Source organism: Perca fluviatilis, chromosome 17 (assembly GCF_010015445.1).
Source record: "Perca fluviatilis chromosome 17, GENO_Pfluv_1.0, whole genome shotgun sequence".
NCBI lineage: Eukaryota > Metazoa > Chordata > Actinopteri > Perciformes > Percidae > Perca > Perca fluviatilis.
Window position 1 is genome coordinate 17,758,290 of NC_053128.1, and position 13,734 is coordinate 17,772,023.

Consider the following 13,734-nt stretch of genomic DNA (forward strand, 5'->3'; position numbering starts at 1 on the left):
GACAGAAAACGACTCGAACAAGCAGCCTAGGTGTGTTAGGCTTTTGGATTCACTGCTGTGCTTTGCTCTTCTCCTCAGTTCTTGCAACAATTGCGTTTGCATTCCTCCTGTTGCCAATGTGCCAGTATCTGACCAGACCCTGCTCTCCACAGAACAAGTAAGGAAATAATGTGGATTCTGTGTAGAGGTTGACCGATGTGGGTTTTCTCAGGCCAATGCCGATCTTTTGAAATCAGGGTCGGCCGATGGCCGATATATGCTGCCGATTATTTTTGGCCGATATTTGCTTGTTTTTAACCTCTATTTGAAAGATAAAATTTAACACTAATAAGTACTTAAGATACACACACAAAATTTCTCAACAAAAACATTTATTGAACACCTGAACACCAATCTGCACTTGTATACTTACATTAAACATGTGTAATGTAAAAACATATATTGTATAGATAAACAAAACGGGTAAGAAGAAAGAGAGAAAATAAACTTAACTTGTCAAATAAACTTTTCAATGAAAAAATAAAGTTTAGTGCACTTAGCAGCATTTATCAAACATCTGAGAACAATAAAATAAATTGACAATTTTAACAATAGCAGTACCAACTTGCTGCATATATTGCATTTGGCCTTCCCTGGTGTTGGCTGGGTGAAGCGCTGCCATAAGGGGCTGGTTTTCTTTTCAGCCATCAGACTTAATGACTAAAAAAGGGGGAAAATACAAGTTTAAGTTAGTATTTTTGTATAGTATCTTCTTCAAGTCATTTTATAGATAGGTATAGATATAAAATCTAACATTTTTTTTATAAATCAGCTAATAATTCAGTGCATTGTAAGTGATACAAGGCTAAAAACGTTTTTATCATCTTCCCAAAAACTGTCCTGAAACATGTATTTTTGGTTTGTTTTGTTTGTTGACAGACAAAGCGAAATGGACAAAACCTAATTATTGCAAAAGGGGGGAAAAGAACTTTAGGCCATATGGTCAAAATTAAATGATTTAATAATAATGTAATACTAACTATAACTTATAACAATAACGTATTTCACTAGTAAATTGCTGTTGAACGACAAAAACAACCACCATGGCAAAAGGGTATTTTACAACAACTTTGAATGCACCACGACACACCGTCATTGTTGTTCTTCAGACAAGTGACGAAAGCTGCACACTGCTTAACATACTGCTGTTGGATCCTATACAGTGAAATAAATCACACTTTACACCGTTTAGCTGTCAGCATTTTAATCGTGTTTAATCCATCTGCTAGCTAACGGTACGTTAGCTGCTGACGAGTGTAATGTTAACTAGCGTCACATGCTGCGATGTTTCTGTTATTCTAACTAGGCCTGTCACGATAACAAATTTTGCTGGACGATAAATTGTCCCAGAAATTATTGCGATAAACGATAATATTGTCGTTGAGAGACCAATTTGCATCTAATGATAATGGCATAATAATGCAGGTACACTTTTTCAAAGATCAATACACTTTTATTTCTAAAGAATATTTAACACTGGAACTGGAAGACATTTTAAATATCCACAATATGTCTTTGATCTCCTTTAGTATGTCGTCTTTCACGCTGATGTAGAGTTGTGGAATTGCCGTTTGTGACACGCATGTTCTCCCAGGCAATTCATAGCCTACTGGCTGTCAAAAGTTTGCTGCATTCCTCGAGTGTTTGTGCGATAGACTACAGACTCTGTACTACATTTTACAATTACTTAACACTAAATATTAAATTTAAATAATATATAATTAATACATTTAATCTATCTATATGGCTATGCCTGCCACCCGCGCGAGATAAATGTTTGTACCAAAATAGTTCTTTTCAGTCTTCATTTTGGCGAAGGTGCAGCTTCTGCTCCTCTGCGCGGGTCGAGGCCGTGGGGGCAGGCCGACACACACACACACACACACACACACACACACACACACACACACACACACACACACACACACACACACACACACACACACACACACACACACACACACACCTCTGACATACTTTCCACACTCCGTGTCCGCGGACAGCTGTAGGCTTGTACCGTTAATCTTCTATGCATTGTCGGACACATGCAGCCACTTTCCTGAAACCGCTTGTATGTCTGAGCCTGTCTCCACCGCCTCCACCTGCAGGTTGTCAGCTGTGTGGTTTGAAATGAAAGGGAGAAAACAGGACGCCGAGTAACACGGTTGATATCGCTCATATACTTTTTAGTTTTTTGACAGCGCCTTAACTGCAAAGTGCTGCGGGAAACCCTGCCCCAACTCTCAACTAGCATTGTCTGTCTCTGTCTCTCTCTCCGCCAGGAGTCCCGCCCCCACAAAGACCATGCGACTGACAAGAGGGTTCACTCCTCGTTACGCTAAGGAACCGAGAGTGGTCCTCCAGTCTATTTGGTAGAGAGAGACGAGAAAAACAAACAAGCATGCAAATGGGAATTATCGCGGCCGGAAAAATTATCGAGCTCATTTTTTTTATCGTGCGATTAATTGATTTATTGACTATCGTGACAGGCCTAATTCTAACATTTGTTTTCGGAGCATCAGATAGCAACGCAGGCATATCAGTTGCTATTCGGTCCGGTAGATACGGGTTGTTAAGGCACAGGTGCCATATTAGCAGCGGGTCTACCAACCCTAGCAACGACGCTAGCAAAGCAAAGCCAGTCCTTCACGAGCCTATGGTGCGGTGGTCTCTTTTAACTACAACTTCTTTCTCTGTATTGAGTTGACAACACTCTCAAATATAGAAACCCAAACAGAACAAATAATAAAAGTCTCAGATCCACTGTCTGTGATTGCATAATTCTAGCTTAATTATTGTGACATGACAGCATGACATGACCGCTATCAATATCCAAAGTAGCCGAACGTCATGTCGCCTATTCATGTTTTTTCTCGAAGTTGGCAGTAACATGTCATACGTTTTTCATTAAAGGAATATTTCACCGCTGGAAAGCTGAATATATCTTTAAATTGGGTCACTTATGTAGTAGAAATGTGATTTTTTTTTTTTTTTTTTTTTAATTGGTGCCTTCTAGGCCGAGAAAAGCCAGAAAATGTGTTTTGGTCTTATATGGATGAAAAACACCAAATCCCAGAATGCACCTGCTTCGTTGCTTTGAGTCCACTCCCAAGCCACGCCTACCGCTTCACAGACAGACCGAGGCATTCAACTCAACTCAAGCGTGTTTTATTTCAACCATATACATGAAACAACGTTTCATCGTGACTCAACGACATTATATAAAAATGACATACGAAACAGGCTACATTTAGTACACACACTTTATAGGCTCCGTAAAGTTCAGCTAACACATACTAGCATTAGCGCTTGGTGGGCTGTAAACACCGAGCATAAACACAGCCGTGAATTAGCGTGCAATGTAGAATGGTCGGCATTTAACAGTCACAAACTCCACCAGCAGTTAGCAGTTAAATGGATACAAATCACCACATTTCTGCGCCACTCGGTGTTAACACAGCCCACCTCTTTTACCTGGCGACAGAGCATCTCTAGTTCGGAGGGCTAGCAGGCCTGGTTGCTGGACAGTCCAGTACACTATTCAGGCAGGTTTCCACAACAACAAAAAAAACAACCGTGAAGCCCCACGCGTTGGGAGTTTCGTTGAAGTTGGATGTAGTCCAGTTTGTGGTCTAAATGAGCGGACACTTGCAAGCAGGATCCGTAAAGTTCAGCTAACGCATACTAGCATTGGTGTAGCTAAACACGGAGTATAAACACGGTGGGAATTAGCGTGGAATGTCGAATGGTCGGCATTTAACAGTCACAAGCTCCACCAGCAGTTAGCAGTAGCTAGTTGGATTTTATTTCTACACCAGTCCGTTTAACACAGCCCACCTCCACGGGGCGGAGCAGCCTGGTAGCTGGATAGTCCCTTCCCGTACACTGTTGTTCAGGCATGTTTCCACAACAACAAAAACACAGCAGTCACTGAAATCACGTTGGGAGTTTCGTTGAAGGAGGATGTAGTCCAGCTTGTTGTTTAATGAGCAGACACTTGCAAGCAGGATGGATGGGACAGGTGGACAGCTAGCGTTAGCTTTCCACCTAGCCGATGAGGATGTCCCCTAGCCGGCTAGCGGCATTGAGCGACACCGCTGGTCTCCGTGCAGGCGAAGCTCACGTAGTGTGCCGAGTATTGCGTCTGTAATAACGTTTCCTGCATATTCTCCGATCTGTACCGATGTATCCCGGTGGTACACACGTCCGGTAGTTTGAATGCAGATAATTGTTGTAAATGTTTTCTGCTGAAAACCGAGAGCCTGTTTAGCGAAGATTCAAGATGGCTGACAGTCGTTTTCATTCGGAATACCTCGGCCAGACTCGGCAGTCCAACCCCTGTGGGCGTGTTGAAAACATACGGAAGTAGATCCTACTACTGGCTGTAGTCCTCGCCTCTGGCCCAAAAATCTTCCGATGACGCAAAAATCGTCATTTTACGTCATCGGAAGATTTTTTTTCCAGGCCCCAAATGCAGAGATCTCTCGTCTCAGGGGGACATGAGGGAGGGAGGCACGGTCATTCAGAAATACTATCTACTGATACAAAGCTGAATGCTAAATCGGTGAAGTATCCCTTTAAATGTATAGGACTTATACAAATTTAATCCTTACCGTTTTCTCCGAGAAACAGCTCCTTCCTTAGGCAATGGATGAGGTCTGCTCACTCTGCTGGTAATTGACTGTAGGGGCAGCGTGCGTCGAACACGTGTTCCACAACAACAACAACAACACCAGGCTGCCCGCAGATGCGCCTGCCTATTAATCGGCTTGATATTGGCTGATGCCGATTATGTAAAAAATGCCAAAAATCGGCCAACCTCTAATTCTGTGTCTTTAAATCATCATTCAGTTTGTATGTCTTTTACAAATCTTTATACAACTCTGGGCTTCAGCATATTCAGGAATCAGCTTCTGAAACTGTCTGTGAGGCTTAATTCCACTGAGAGCAAGTGGGAAATATATTTTATTTGGGGCGAATTAGCCCTTTTAACATTTATTTCTTCACTTACTGCATACACAATGATTTTGAATAGCCTCTGGGCTCAGATGTCTAGACATCTAAAGCACAAGGAATCACCAACAACACAAACCACCTACTCAGTTACCAATATGAACGTCTCTTCTCTAGTTACAGATTCAGAGCCTCCTATCTGGTTTCACTACACTTTTGTCTGCTTTACAGAGCCAGTAACAACCCAACCTCCAACCCAAACCTCCTTTCTACTCAGTGCTTAGCAGTGTTGGGGAGTAACTAGTTACATGTAACGGCGTTATGTAATTTAATTACAAAATAAAGGTAACTGAAATCCATTAGTTACTGGGGAAAAAATATGTAATTAAATTACAGTCACCTATGAAAATGTTCATGATTACATTGGGGGTTACATCTGAATATTTTCTGTAAAAAGGTAGCCTATATGTTACAGTTAGTGTTTCTTTGCATGTTTTTCATGTGCACAATGTCTTGCCATTTCCAGCCACAGCCGTTAAGTAAAGTTTTATGCTATTCTGATGCTTTAGATTGGTTCTCCTGTTTGAATTTGCAGCGCCACCCGTCTGTCAGTTAAATTGCCTCTCAAGCTGTCTGAGAGTTGCCACTATGGCTACGGATGAAAACACGTCCCAGTACAGGAAATATAAAAAAAAAACATTTTATACTGTGACATACTAAAACATGACATACTAAAACTAAAACGGTGTTGTTGTCATTACTTACAATTCCTCATAGGGGCGACAGGAACTACGCACTATAGCTTTAACATGTTTACAAATAAAGGCTGCTCAGGCTGTATTTTGCATATTTATCATTCATGCATCTCAGGCCCCTCACATGGCAGGTCTGTCTTATTAAGAATCCAGATGAGATTTAAGGCACTTTCATTTACACTTGGCCTGTTTTCTCAGGGTACATGCAAATCCGCGTCAGAGCCACTCCAGTCCGAAAGGAGGTGGTAATGCACCTAACCAAACAAAAACTCCAGAAGAACAACAACTTTATCTGCATTTTGTAGTAATAAGAATTTAGCCAGCATTAGCTAGCTGACATATATCCCTAAACTACTGGATCAATTGTTTTTATGAATTAGGTGCCAAACGTTTTATCCTATTCACTCGCTCCACTCCCTCACCCATACAGATCAGTGCTCACTCTAGTTGTTCTTTGCTCATCGTTAAGTATGCAAATACTACTCAATGTTAAAAAAGATCAGCCTGTAAATGTTTACCTTCATGTGTGACATTTTCATATGCTTAAAATCCCATAGATGTTCTGTCCCGGAAGCTCCACTTGGGGTCAAGGATGGGATCTTATGTTTTCTTATTTTAGTTCTGTGTGATTTAGACAGCGGGTGTCTTATTTGTCTTATTGCAGGATTTCCTTTGGCTGCTGTGGGCGTTTCACTCTGGCTGAGCTCCTGTCCTTCTTCCTGTCTGTTATGTTGGTGCTCATCTGGGTACTGACTGGACACTGGCTTCTCATGGATGGTACGTAATCTTTCTGTAATGACTCTTGTTCTAGTGTTTTGTTTTGTTTTTCTTCAAGGTTCCCAGAAAGTAGTTCTGCAGCAGGTTTTGTACTATGAGGATCCAACGATTATAACATTTCTCTAAATTGCAGGATGGTTTTTGGTTCACATTAATTACATTTCCAGTTATTAAACAGTGAATTGAAGTGTGTAAGCAGAAGTTCTGTTCGCATAGCTGCTAACTTTGATGCTGCTGAGTAGTAAGAATAAATTCAGCCATCTTCAACAAAGGCGAGAGTCTGGACAAAATTCAGTTTTCATCAACTCGTGGGAAAGAAGACACTTGACATCATGTCTCATACAATTGGAAGTTTTTAGCAGCACTATTTTCAGGCTTTTACTGTAGTGTGATGCATGCTAACACAGGAAGAATACACTGATGTTAGTCAGCTGCTATATAAAACCGGCATTTAAGCTTACTGGTCTCAATCAAAGTGTGAATCTGAGGGAAGCACTGACAACGCAGAGAAAGCAGTGTGTGTGGGTGTGCACCTTTTTTTTTTTTTTTCTTTTTTTGAACCAGTTGACTTGAGTAATTGGAAACATGTTACTGTCAGTCTTCTTCAGTAATGTGGACAACACAGCCACAAATGGTAACACTTTATGATCCCAACAAAATAAATAAACACTTGCACAGATATAACTGTTTAAAAAAGGATTTCATAAATCAAAATCTGACTTATAAAATTGACAAAATTTATAGAAGATTTTGACACAATCTTGACATGCTATGTATATAAAAAATAATGTTACAGTGCCCCTCTGGGGTTTTATCACTATTACACCTGGTTAGAATAAATGCAACAGTATACACATGCAAATACACATTATAATTAACACACACTTTTATTGATTCTTCTATGCATGAAAACTCTGACATGACCATCTTGTGTCTTATCGGGTCAAACCTCAGGCACCCGAAAGTGAATCAGGACAGACATTTCATCAGAATAAGCTGACTAATTAATGAGGCCTGTGTGCACAGTAATTAATGTTTCTTAAATAAACTTGCTAAAATCAGTTCCCATGTTGCTGTTTCACCTCTTTTCCGCTGAAACGTGGAACTGTGTTTTAAATATATTGGTTTTTTTTCCTCCTCGCAGCTTTAGCCATGGGCTTGTGTGTCGCCATGATAGCCTTCGTACGGCTTCCCAGCCTGAAGGTGTCTTGCCTGCTGCTGTCAGGGCTGCTCATTTATGACGTGTTCTGGGTAAGACATGCTCCCATTCAAACCTTCACAGCTATATGTGTGTGTGTGTGTGTGTGTGTGTGTGTGTGTGTGTGTGTGTGTGTGTGTGTGTGTGTGTGTGTGTGTGTGTGTGTGTGTGTGTGTGTGTGTGTGTGTGTGTGTGTGTATGTTTGACTTCAGAAAACTGCCAGAGTTTCTCTCAGGTTTTTGTCACATTACATTTGAACAGAGCAAAAACAATGTTCTGCATACAAATACATACTAAAATCATAACTGACACTGCACAACAACCATTTACTGTAAATGCGCTCATCTTTACCATGTTGTTGGGGGCCCAGCAACCTGGCAGCACACAACTGCCTTCAGTGTAATTTTCCCGCTGAGCATTTATGTTCACAATAATATTATAAGAAACGAGCATTGGATGAATTGGATACATTTTTCTTACTTGCTTTGAGATGTTGTTTGAAGCAGTGATTGAGTCTGTTTGGATATGAATCAGGTATACAGGCGATACAGCAGCAACCTGTAGCAGCAGAACATTTGGAGATCTATCGATGATCAATTTATTCAAATATCAAACTGGCTACAGCTTCATTAAAAAAATGGGGGCTTTCTTGCTCATCTTCATATGATTATAAATGAAATACTATGAAAGATGGTCAGACAAAGTAAGTAATAATAAGACATCATCATACATTCCTCCTTTTCCCCTCCAGGTGTTCTTTTCAGCCTACATCTTTAATAGTAATGTGATGGTCAAAGTTGCCACCCAACCTGCGGAAAATCCCATAGATGTTCTGTCCAGGAAGCTCCACTTGGGGCCAGGGATGGGCCGTGACGTCCCCCGTCTCTCCCTACCTGGCAAACTGGTCTTTCCCAGGTAAGACTGATGGAACCACAACATGGGGAGGGACTGCTAGTAGTGTTAATTTTGTCAGACGAGACTAAATATGTTCGTCAACGACCTTTTTTTCCATGACTAAGACGAGACGATGACGAGACTGCACCAACATCCAAAAACGCTGACTAAGACCAAATTAAAATGCATTATTGTTGACGAAAAAAGACAAGACTAAAATGTTTTGCATAAAATTAAAACTAAGATAAAATTTCACTTCATTTCGTTTGTTACGGCACCGGTGCCTTAATGACCGTTATCTACCGGACCGGCAACGCGGATTTCGGCTGCGCTTCTCTCTGATGCTCCTAAACATCGGTGCATGTCACCCTAGTTAACACTACGCTTTGCAGCAGGTAACGTTAGCCTACCGTTAGCTAGCAGCTGGAGTAAACACGGTTAAAATGCTGACCGCTAAACGGTTTGTCTGTATTTCACTGGAGAGGATTCCTGCAGCTGCCGTTGTCTGAAAAACGACGGAAGTTGCGTTCACTTGAAATTCGCCTCGCCAGCCTCGTGCTGCATTCAAAGTTATTGTAAAATACCCTTTTCCCACCCAGTGGTTGTTTTTGTCGTTCAACAGGAATTTACTGGTGAAATAAGGAAGAGGCTCGAAATTTGGTCACATTTTACGTACAAAAAATCTGAATGTGTCATAACTATTTGACTGAAATGGTTATCAGAAATAATAAATAATAATATAATAATAATAATAATAAATAAATTACTAAAATGTTTTGACTAAAACTAGACTAAAATTATGAGACTTTTAGTCGACTAAAAAAGATACGTGAATGACTAAATGGGACTAAAACTAACAAGGACATTTGGCACAAAACTAAGACTACGACTAAATGAAAAATAGGTGACTAAATTGACACTAACTGCTAGCATAGCTGTAAACCTTTTCTTCAGATTTGACACGTGGTAAGGGCCTACATTTGCATACAGAAACAAGTAATGAAATACAAATGGTACATTTTTGCACACACCTTGGTAGTGTGCTTGCTTTGGATCATGTTCCTAGTGTTTCTGTGTTTTGCCATCCCAAACATATTTGTTCCCCACCTGTGCAGCTCCACAGGAAGTCACTTCTCAATGCTGGGAATAGGAGATATCGTGATGCCGGGGCTGCTGTTATGCTTCGTCCTGCGCTATGACAACTACAAGAAGCAAGCAAATGGGGAAGTCCCATTGGCCGGACGCATGCAGCGCGTCTCCTATTTCCACTGCACTCTCATCGGATACTTTGTGGGTAAGCAAGCAATCGATGGACGGATGGATCTGAAAGGTCGGGGGGGGTGGTATTATTTGTTGGTGCTAGTTTTAGTGCTAGGGTGCCATTATTTTTGATATTTTCCAAAAGTGTTCAAATCTGTTCTCTTTCAGGGTTTCAATAATAATTATAAAATAATAATTAAAAAAAGATGTGATTGCTAATGATGTGATTCTGTCCTCAGGTCTGCTGACTGCCACTGTGGCCTCCAGGATCCATCGTGCTGCTCAGCCCGCTCTGCTCTACCTGGTGCCCTTCACCCTGCTGCCTCTGCTCACTATGGCCTACCTGAAGGTACGGCATGGGATGGGACAGCAGCAGTCACTTATTTACAAGAGATTAAAGTTTAGCTGTGGTACTTTTTGCCGAATTCTGGAGTTTTCTTGAATTCTATAATTGTGAAGAAAAAAATTAACCCTTGTAAGAAGGAAATGCAACAAACATGTTTTGTATTGTGTTTCTTTACACATAGTACAGCATCGTTTTCAACAGTGCAGCCTTGATTTTATCTCACAACTTAGCCTTTTCTCCTTTATTTTTAGATCAGGCAGTAGAGTCACTAGACAGCCAGTCATCACTGACTACGTTTACATGCACATAAAAAATCTTCCGACTAAGCTGTTTACATGGCTAATACTAATATTCCCATTTACATGTAGCCGTGCAAAATTATATATATATATTTTTTTAAAGTTTACCAGCGGCAGCAGACTTGTTGGACCGTGCGAAGAAAGCGTCCCTCTTTCAATCCTTCAGCTTCTTGAAAAGGTCGGCGTAGCGATGTGTGCGCATATCCAAAAAACTGTTAATATCCAAGTCTTTGATAATATTTAGAAGTAGCTGTGTTTCTCCCTCTTATCGGGTCTGTAGCCTTTCAAACGGTTGGTTGGTTTGTATACAGCAACCATAGCAACGCACAGGGCTGACCATACGTCGCAAACAGGCAAGAGGCCATAAATTGGGCGTTAACTGCGGTAAAAACCCTGATTGAGACTCATATTCCAAATGTGCTGTATAATGTCCAATCGGCCCGTTCTGAACAGGCATGTTTTGAACCATAGACTGTAAAAATATAATGGACGTAGCATCGGTGATGACACCCATTGATTTGTGGACTGCCATTTTGCAGCCAGGAGTTTGCATTTTGACTGTCTCCATATTTGTACTTTGTAGCCAGAAGTGACCATATATGGACAAAAGGGTGGAGCTGGGGAGGATGCTGCTTGATTTGAACGGGCACTGCACTGGTTCAGAGAATTTTAGAAAGCTAACAACTAAGTTTGGGGCAAGTGCAATTGAAGAATAAGTCTACAGTATAAATGATAGTTTGATATTTTTACTATTTTTAGTTTTCTTGGCTGACCTGGCCAGTGAAGCTGTATCAGAAAATATTTGATTCATGACTCGTGTATCTACTGTTGTCTGGGGTCCACAGGGGGATTTGCGGCGCATGTGGTCCGAGCCCTTCCACACCAAGACCAGCAGCTCCCGCTTCCTGGAGGTATGATGCACCCTGGGATAAACGACCAGTGTGGGGAGGACTATGGATCCTTTACCTTTAATAAGAGGGAAGGAGAGAGGGCACACTCGGAGTGAGGCCATGTTGTCATCACTTGTTCATGCTTTCCGCCAATCTTCTGTGAAATCCCTCAGAAGGACACCAGTGTGTGGATCACAACGCCCCAACACAACTCATCTTTGGTCCCTACACCCTCCCCGTTTCATCTCCGCTTCCTCTTTTCTGTTTATTTCCTCTACATTATTGCACATCCTGCCTGTACTGTTTTTGTTCTGCCCCCCTGCCTCTCTCGTTTCCTTTTTGTCTCCTCTATAGTTAGTGTCATTTGCCACTTCCCTCCCATGGCTCGTTCTATTCGTCAGGCCTCTTCTCCCTGCGTTTTCTTTCTTTATTTCTCTGCGTCTTTAATTTTCTCTGCACCTCTGTTTTGTCACTGACTCAGATGAACTCGAGGGCAAGGCCTCCCCCCCCCTTTTTGTGGACTTAGGGTTGTGAGACACGGCTGGGGTTTATATATATTTTTTTAGCATTGTCGTGGTCATTATTATTATTAATATTATTATGGAACAATTTAAACAAACAAAGAAGAGGCGGAGTGTTGCAGTGGCACAGGACAGTGCTCGGGAGCAGCAACACAGTAAAAGAGAAGAGTCTTCCCCCTTCATCTGTCCCCCCCCCCCACCCCCCGCTTTCTTCATCTGTCCCATCATCCCACCACAATGGCTTCATCCCAGCGTTCCTGCCCTCCTCTGACACTCCCTGCGAGCCCCACCCTCCTCCTCTCTGTTCATCTGCTGTCCCCATTCCCCACCCTCACAGATAACTATGTATTTTATTTAGAAAAGTTTTATTCTTGGCATATACAGAAATTATGCATTATAAATTGTTAAGCTGTCCCCAGCGTTTGAGGGGGGGCCGCTTCTATTTGTATATATGTGTATTTGCGGTATCTTGAGTTTGTATTTGTGTTCGGGAGCATGTTGAATAGGGTAGGAAACTGACACCAGCCAATAGCCGAATTTTGGTGAATTTTGGCTGCCAGTTGTGGACTGGTGAGCCTTCATCACTTTGAGGTTGTTTTCTAAAGTTTGTTAGCTTGTGTGATAGAAACGTAGCCGATGGGGGGTAAAAAAAAAAAAGAAACCTCGGCGGCTGGTGTGTGTGTGTGTGTGTGTGTGTGTGTGTGTGTGTGTGTGTGTGTGTGTGTGTGTGTGTGTGTGTGTGTGTGTGTGTGTGTGTGTGTGTGTGTGTGTGTGTGTGTGTGTGTGTGTGAGAGAATGAGAATGAGAATGAACTGTTGTTTTACTTGGTTTTAATTTGATGATCATGAAAACTATGACAATAGTCAGGTTTCCATTGAGCTGGGTATGTTAGATCACATGTCTAATGGAAACAGTTTGTGTCTAACTTGTAAAAAATTACAGGAAACACAACAGCGGTCAATCTTCTTTTTATCTGTCTTTCTGCGGACAGGTTGAAATGTAAACAGTGTTTGGTTGTTGTTGTTTTTTTTTCTCAAATAAATGAATGTTGAATTAATTTTAGGGTATGTTACTTTCCATCATGAAACCACATCATACATCATGCTGGGTTTTGTACTGAATTTCTCTTGTGCACATCCTAAATTTACATGTATTTATGGCCATGGAAACACTAAAAGCATTTTATTTCAGATTTCATATGTCTATAAATGTCTGAGCATGATGATATCAGATCAGTTTTTATACATTTTGACAAAAGACAAGTCAGTGGAACAGCACAACAGCACATCTCATCTCAACTTCACCTCAGTCGGTGAAGACCTGACTATTGTGAAAGTTTGGACTCAAAGCCTGGAGATGAGGGAAGCCGTACTGTGGTTAGATTCTTATGAGGTTACAGATGGAGGGTCCTCTGGGTGGACGGTTAAATGTGTGGGTGTGGTGTGTGTCATCACTTAAAGTCTGTTTGGACCTAGGGAGGGGAGGAAATCAGTTATGCCCTTCAGAAATGGAAATTAGAAATTAAAGCTAACCCATAGGATGTTTTTACTGTCACCATTTGGTCTCTGACAGTCTTTTTGTTATTGTCCTTCCACCTTTTTGTGGTGCTTGTCAGTTAATATCTAATGTATACTGGAAACTGTGTGAGTGATCGCACGGCAGGAAGTCGAAGAGACGTACGGGCAACAGTTTGCTGGCTTTTTTTGTTTTTTTACTTTTTTATGCTATCTGGCCGTGCATGTTGAGTGTACAGTGTATAATTTCTCAGACTGCATTGACTGGGCTACTGCAGTTCTGGACCT

General features: G+C 41.4%; 1 protein-coding gene across 1 annotated transcript in view; it reads left to right on the forward strand.

The window, feature by feature from the left end:
• Window positions 1–12,989, forward strand: part of sppl3 (signal peptide peptidase 3) — a 34,903-nt gene extending 21,914 nt beyond the window's left edge. The window contains exons 5-11 of the mRNA XM_039780200.1: window positions 79–157; window positions 6,412–6,524; window positions 7,669–7,775; window positions 8,474–8,637; window positions 9,732–9,910; window positions 10,116–10,225; window positions 11,367–12,989. Coding sequence (XP_039636134.1) covers window positions 79–157; window positions 6,412–6,524; window positions 7,669–7,775; window positions 8,474–8,637; window positions 9,732–9,910; window positions 10,116–10,225; window positions 11,367–11,438 — 824 coding nt within the window. The 3' untranslated portion in view covers window positions 11,439–12,989. The remainder of the gene's footprint in view (window positions 1–78; window positions 158–6,411; window positions 6,525–7,668; window positions 7,776–8,473; window positions 8,638–9,731; window positions 9,911–10,115; window positions 10,226–11,366) is intronic.
• Window positions 12,990–13,734: the final 745 nt, after the last annotated feature.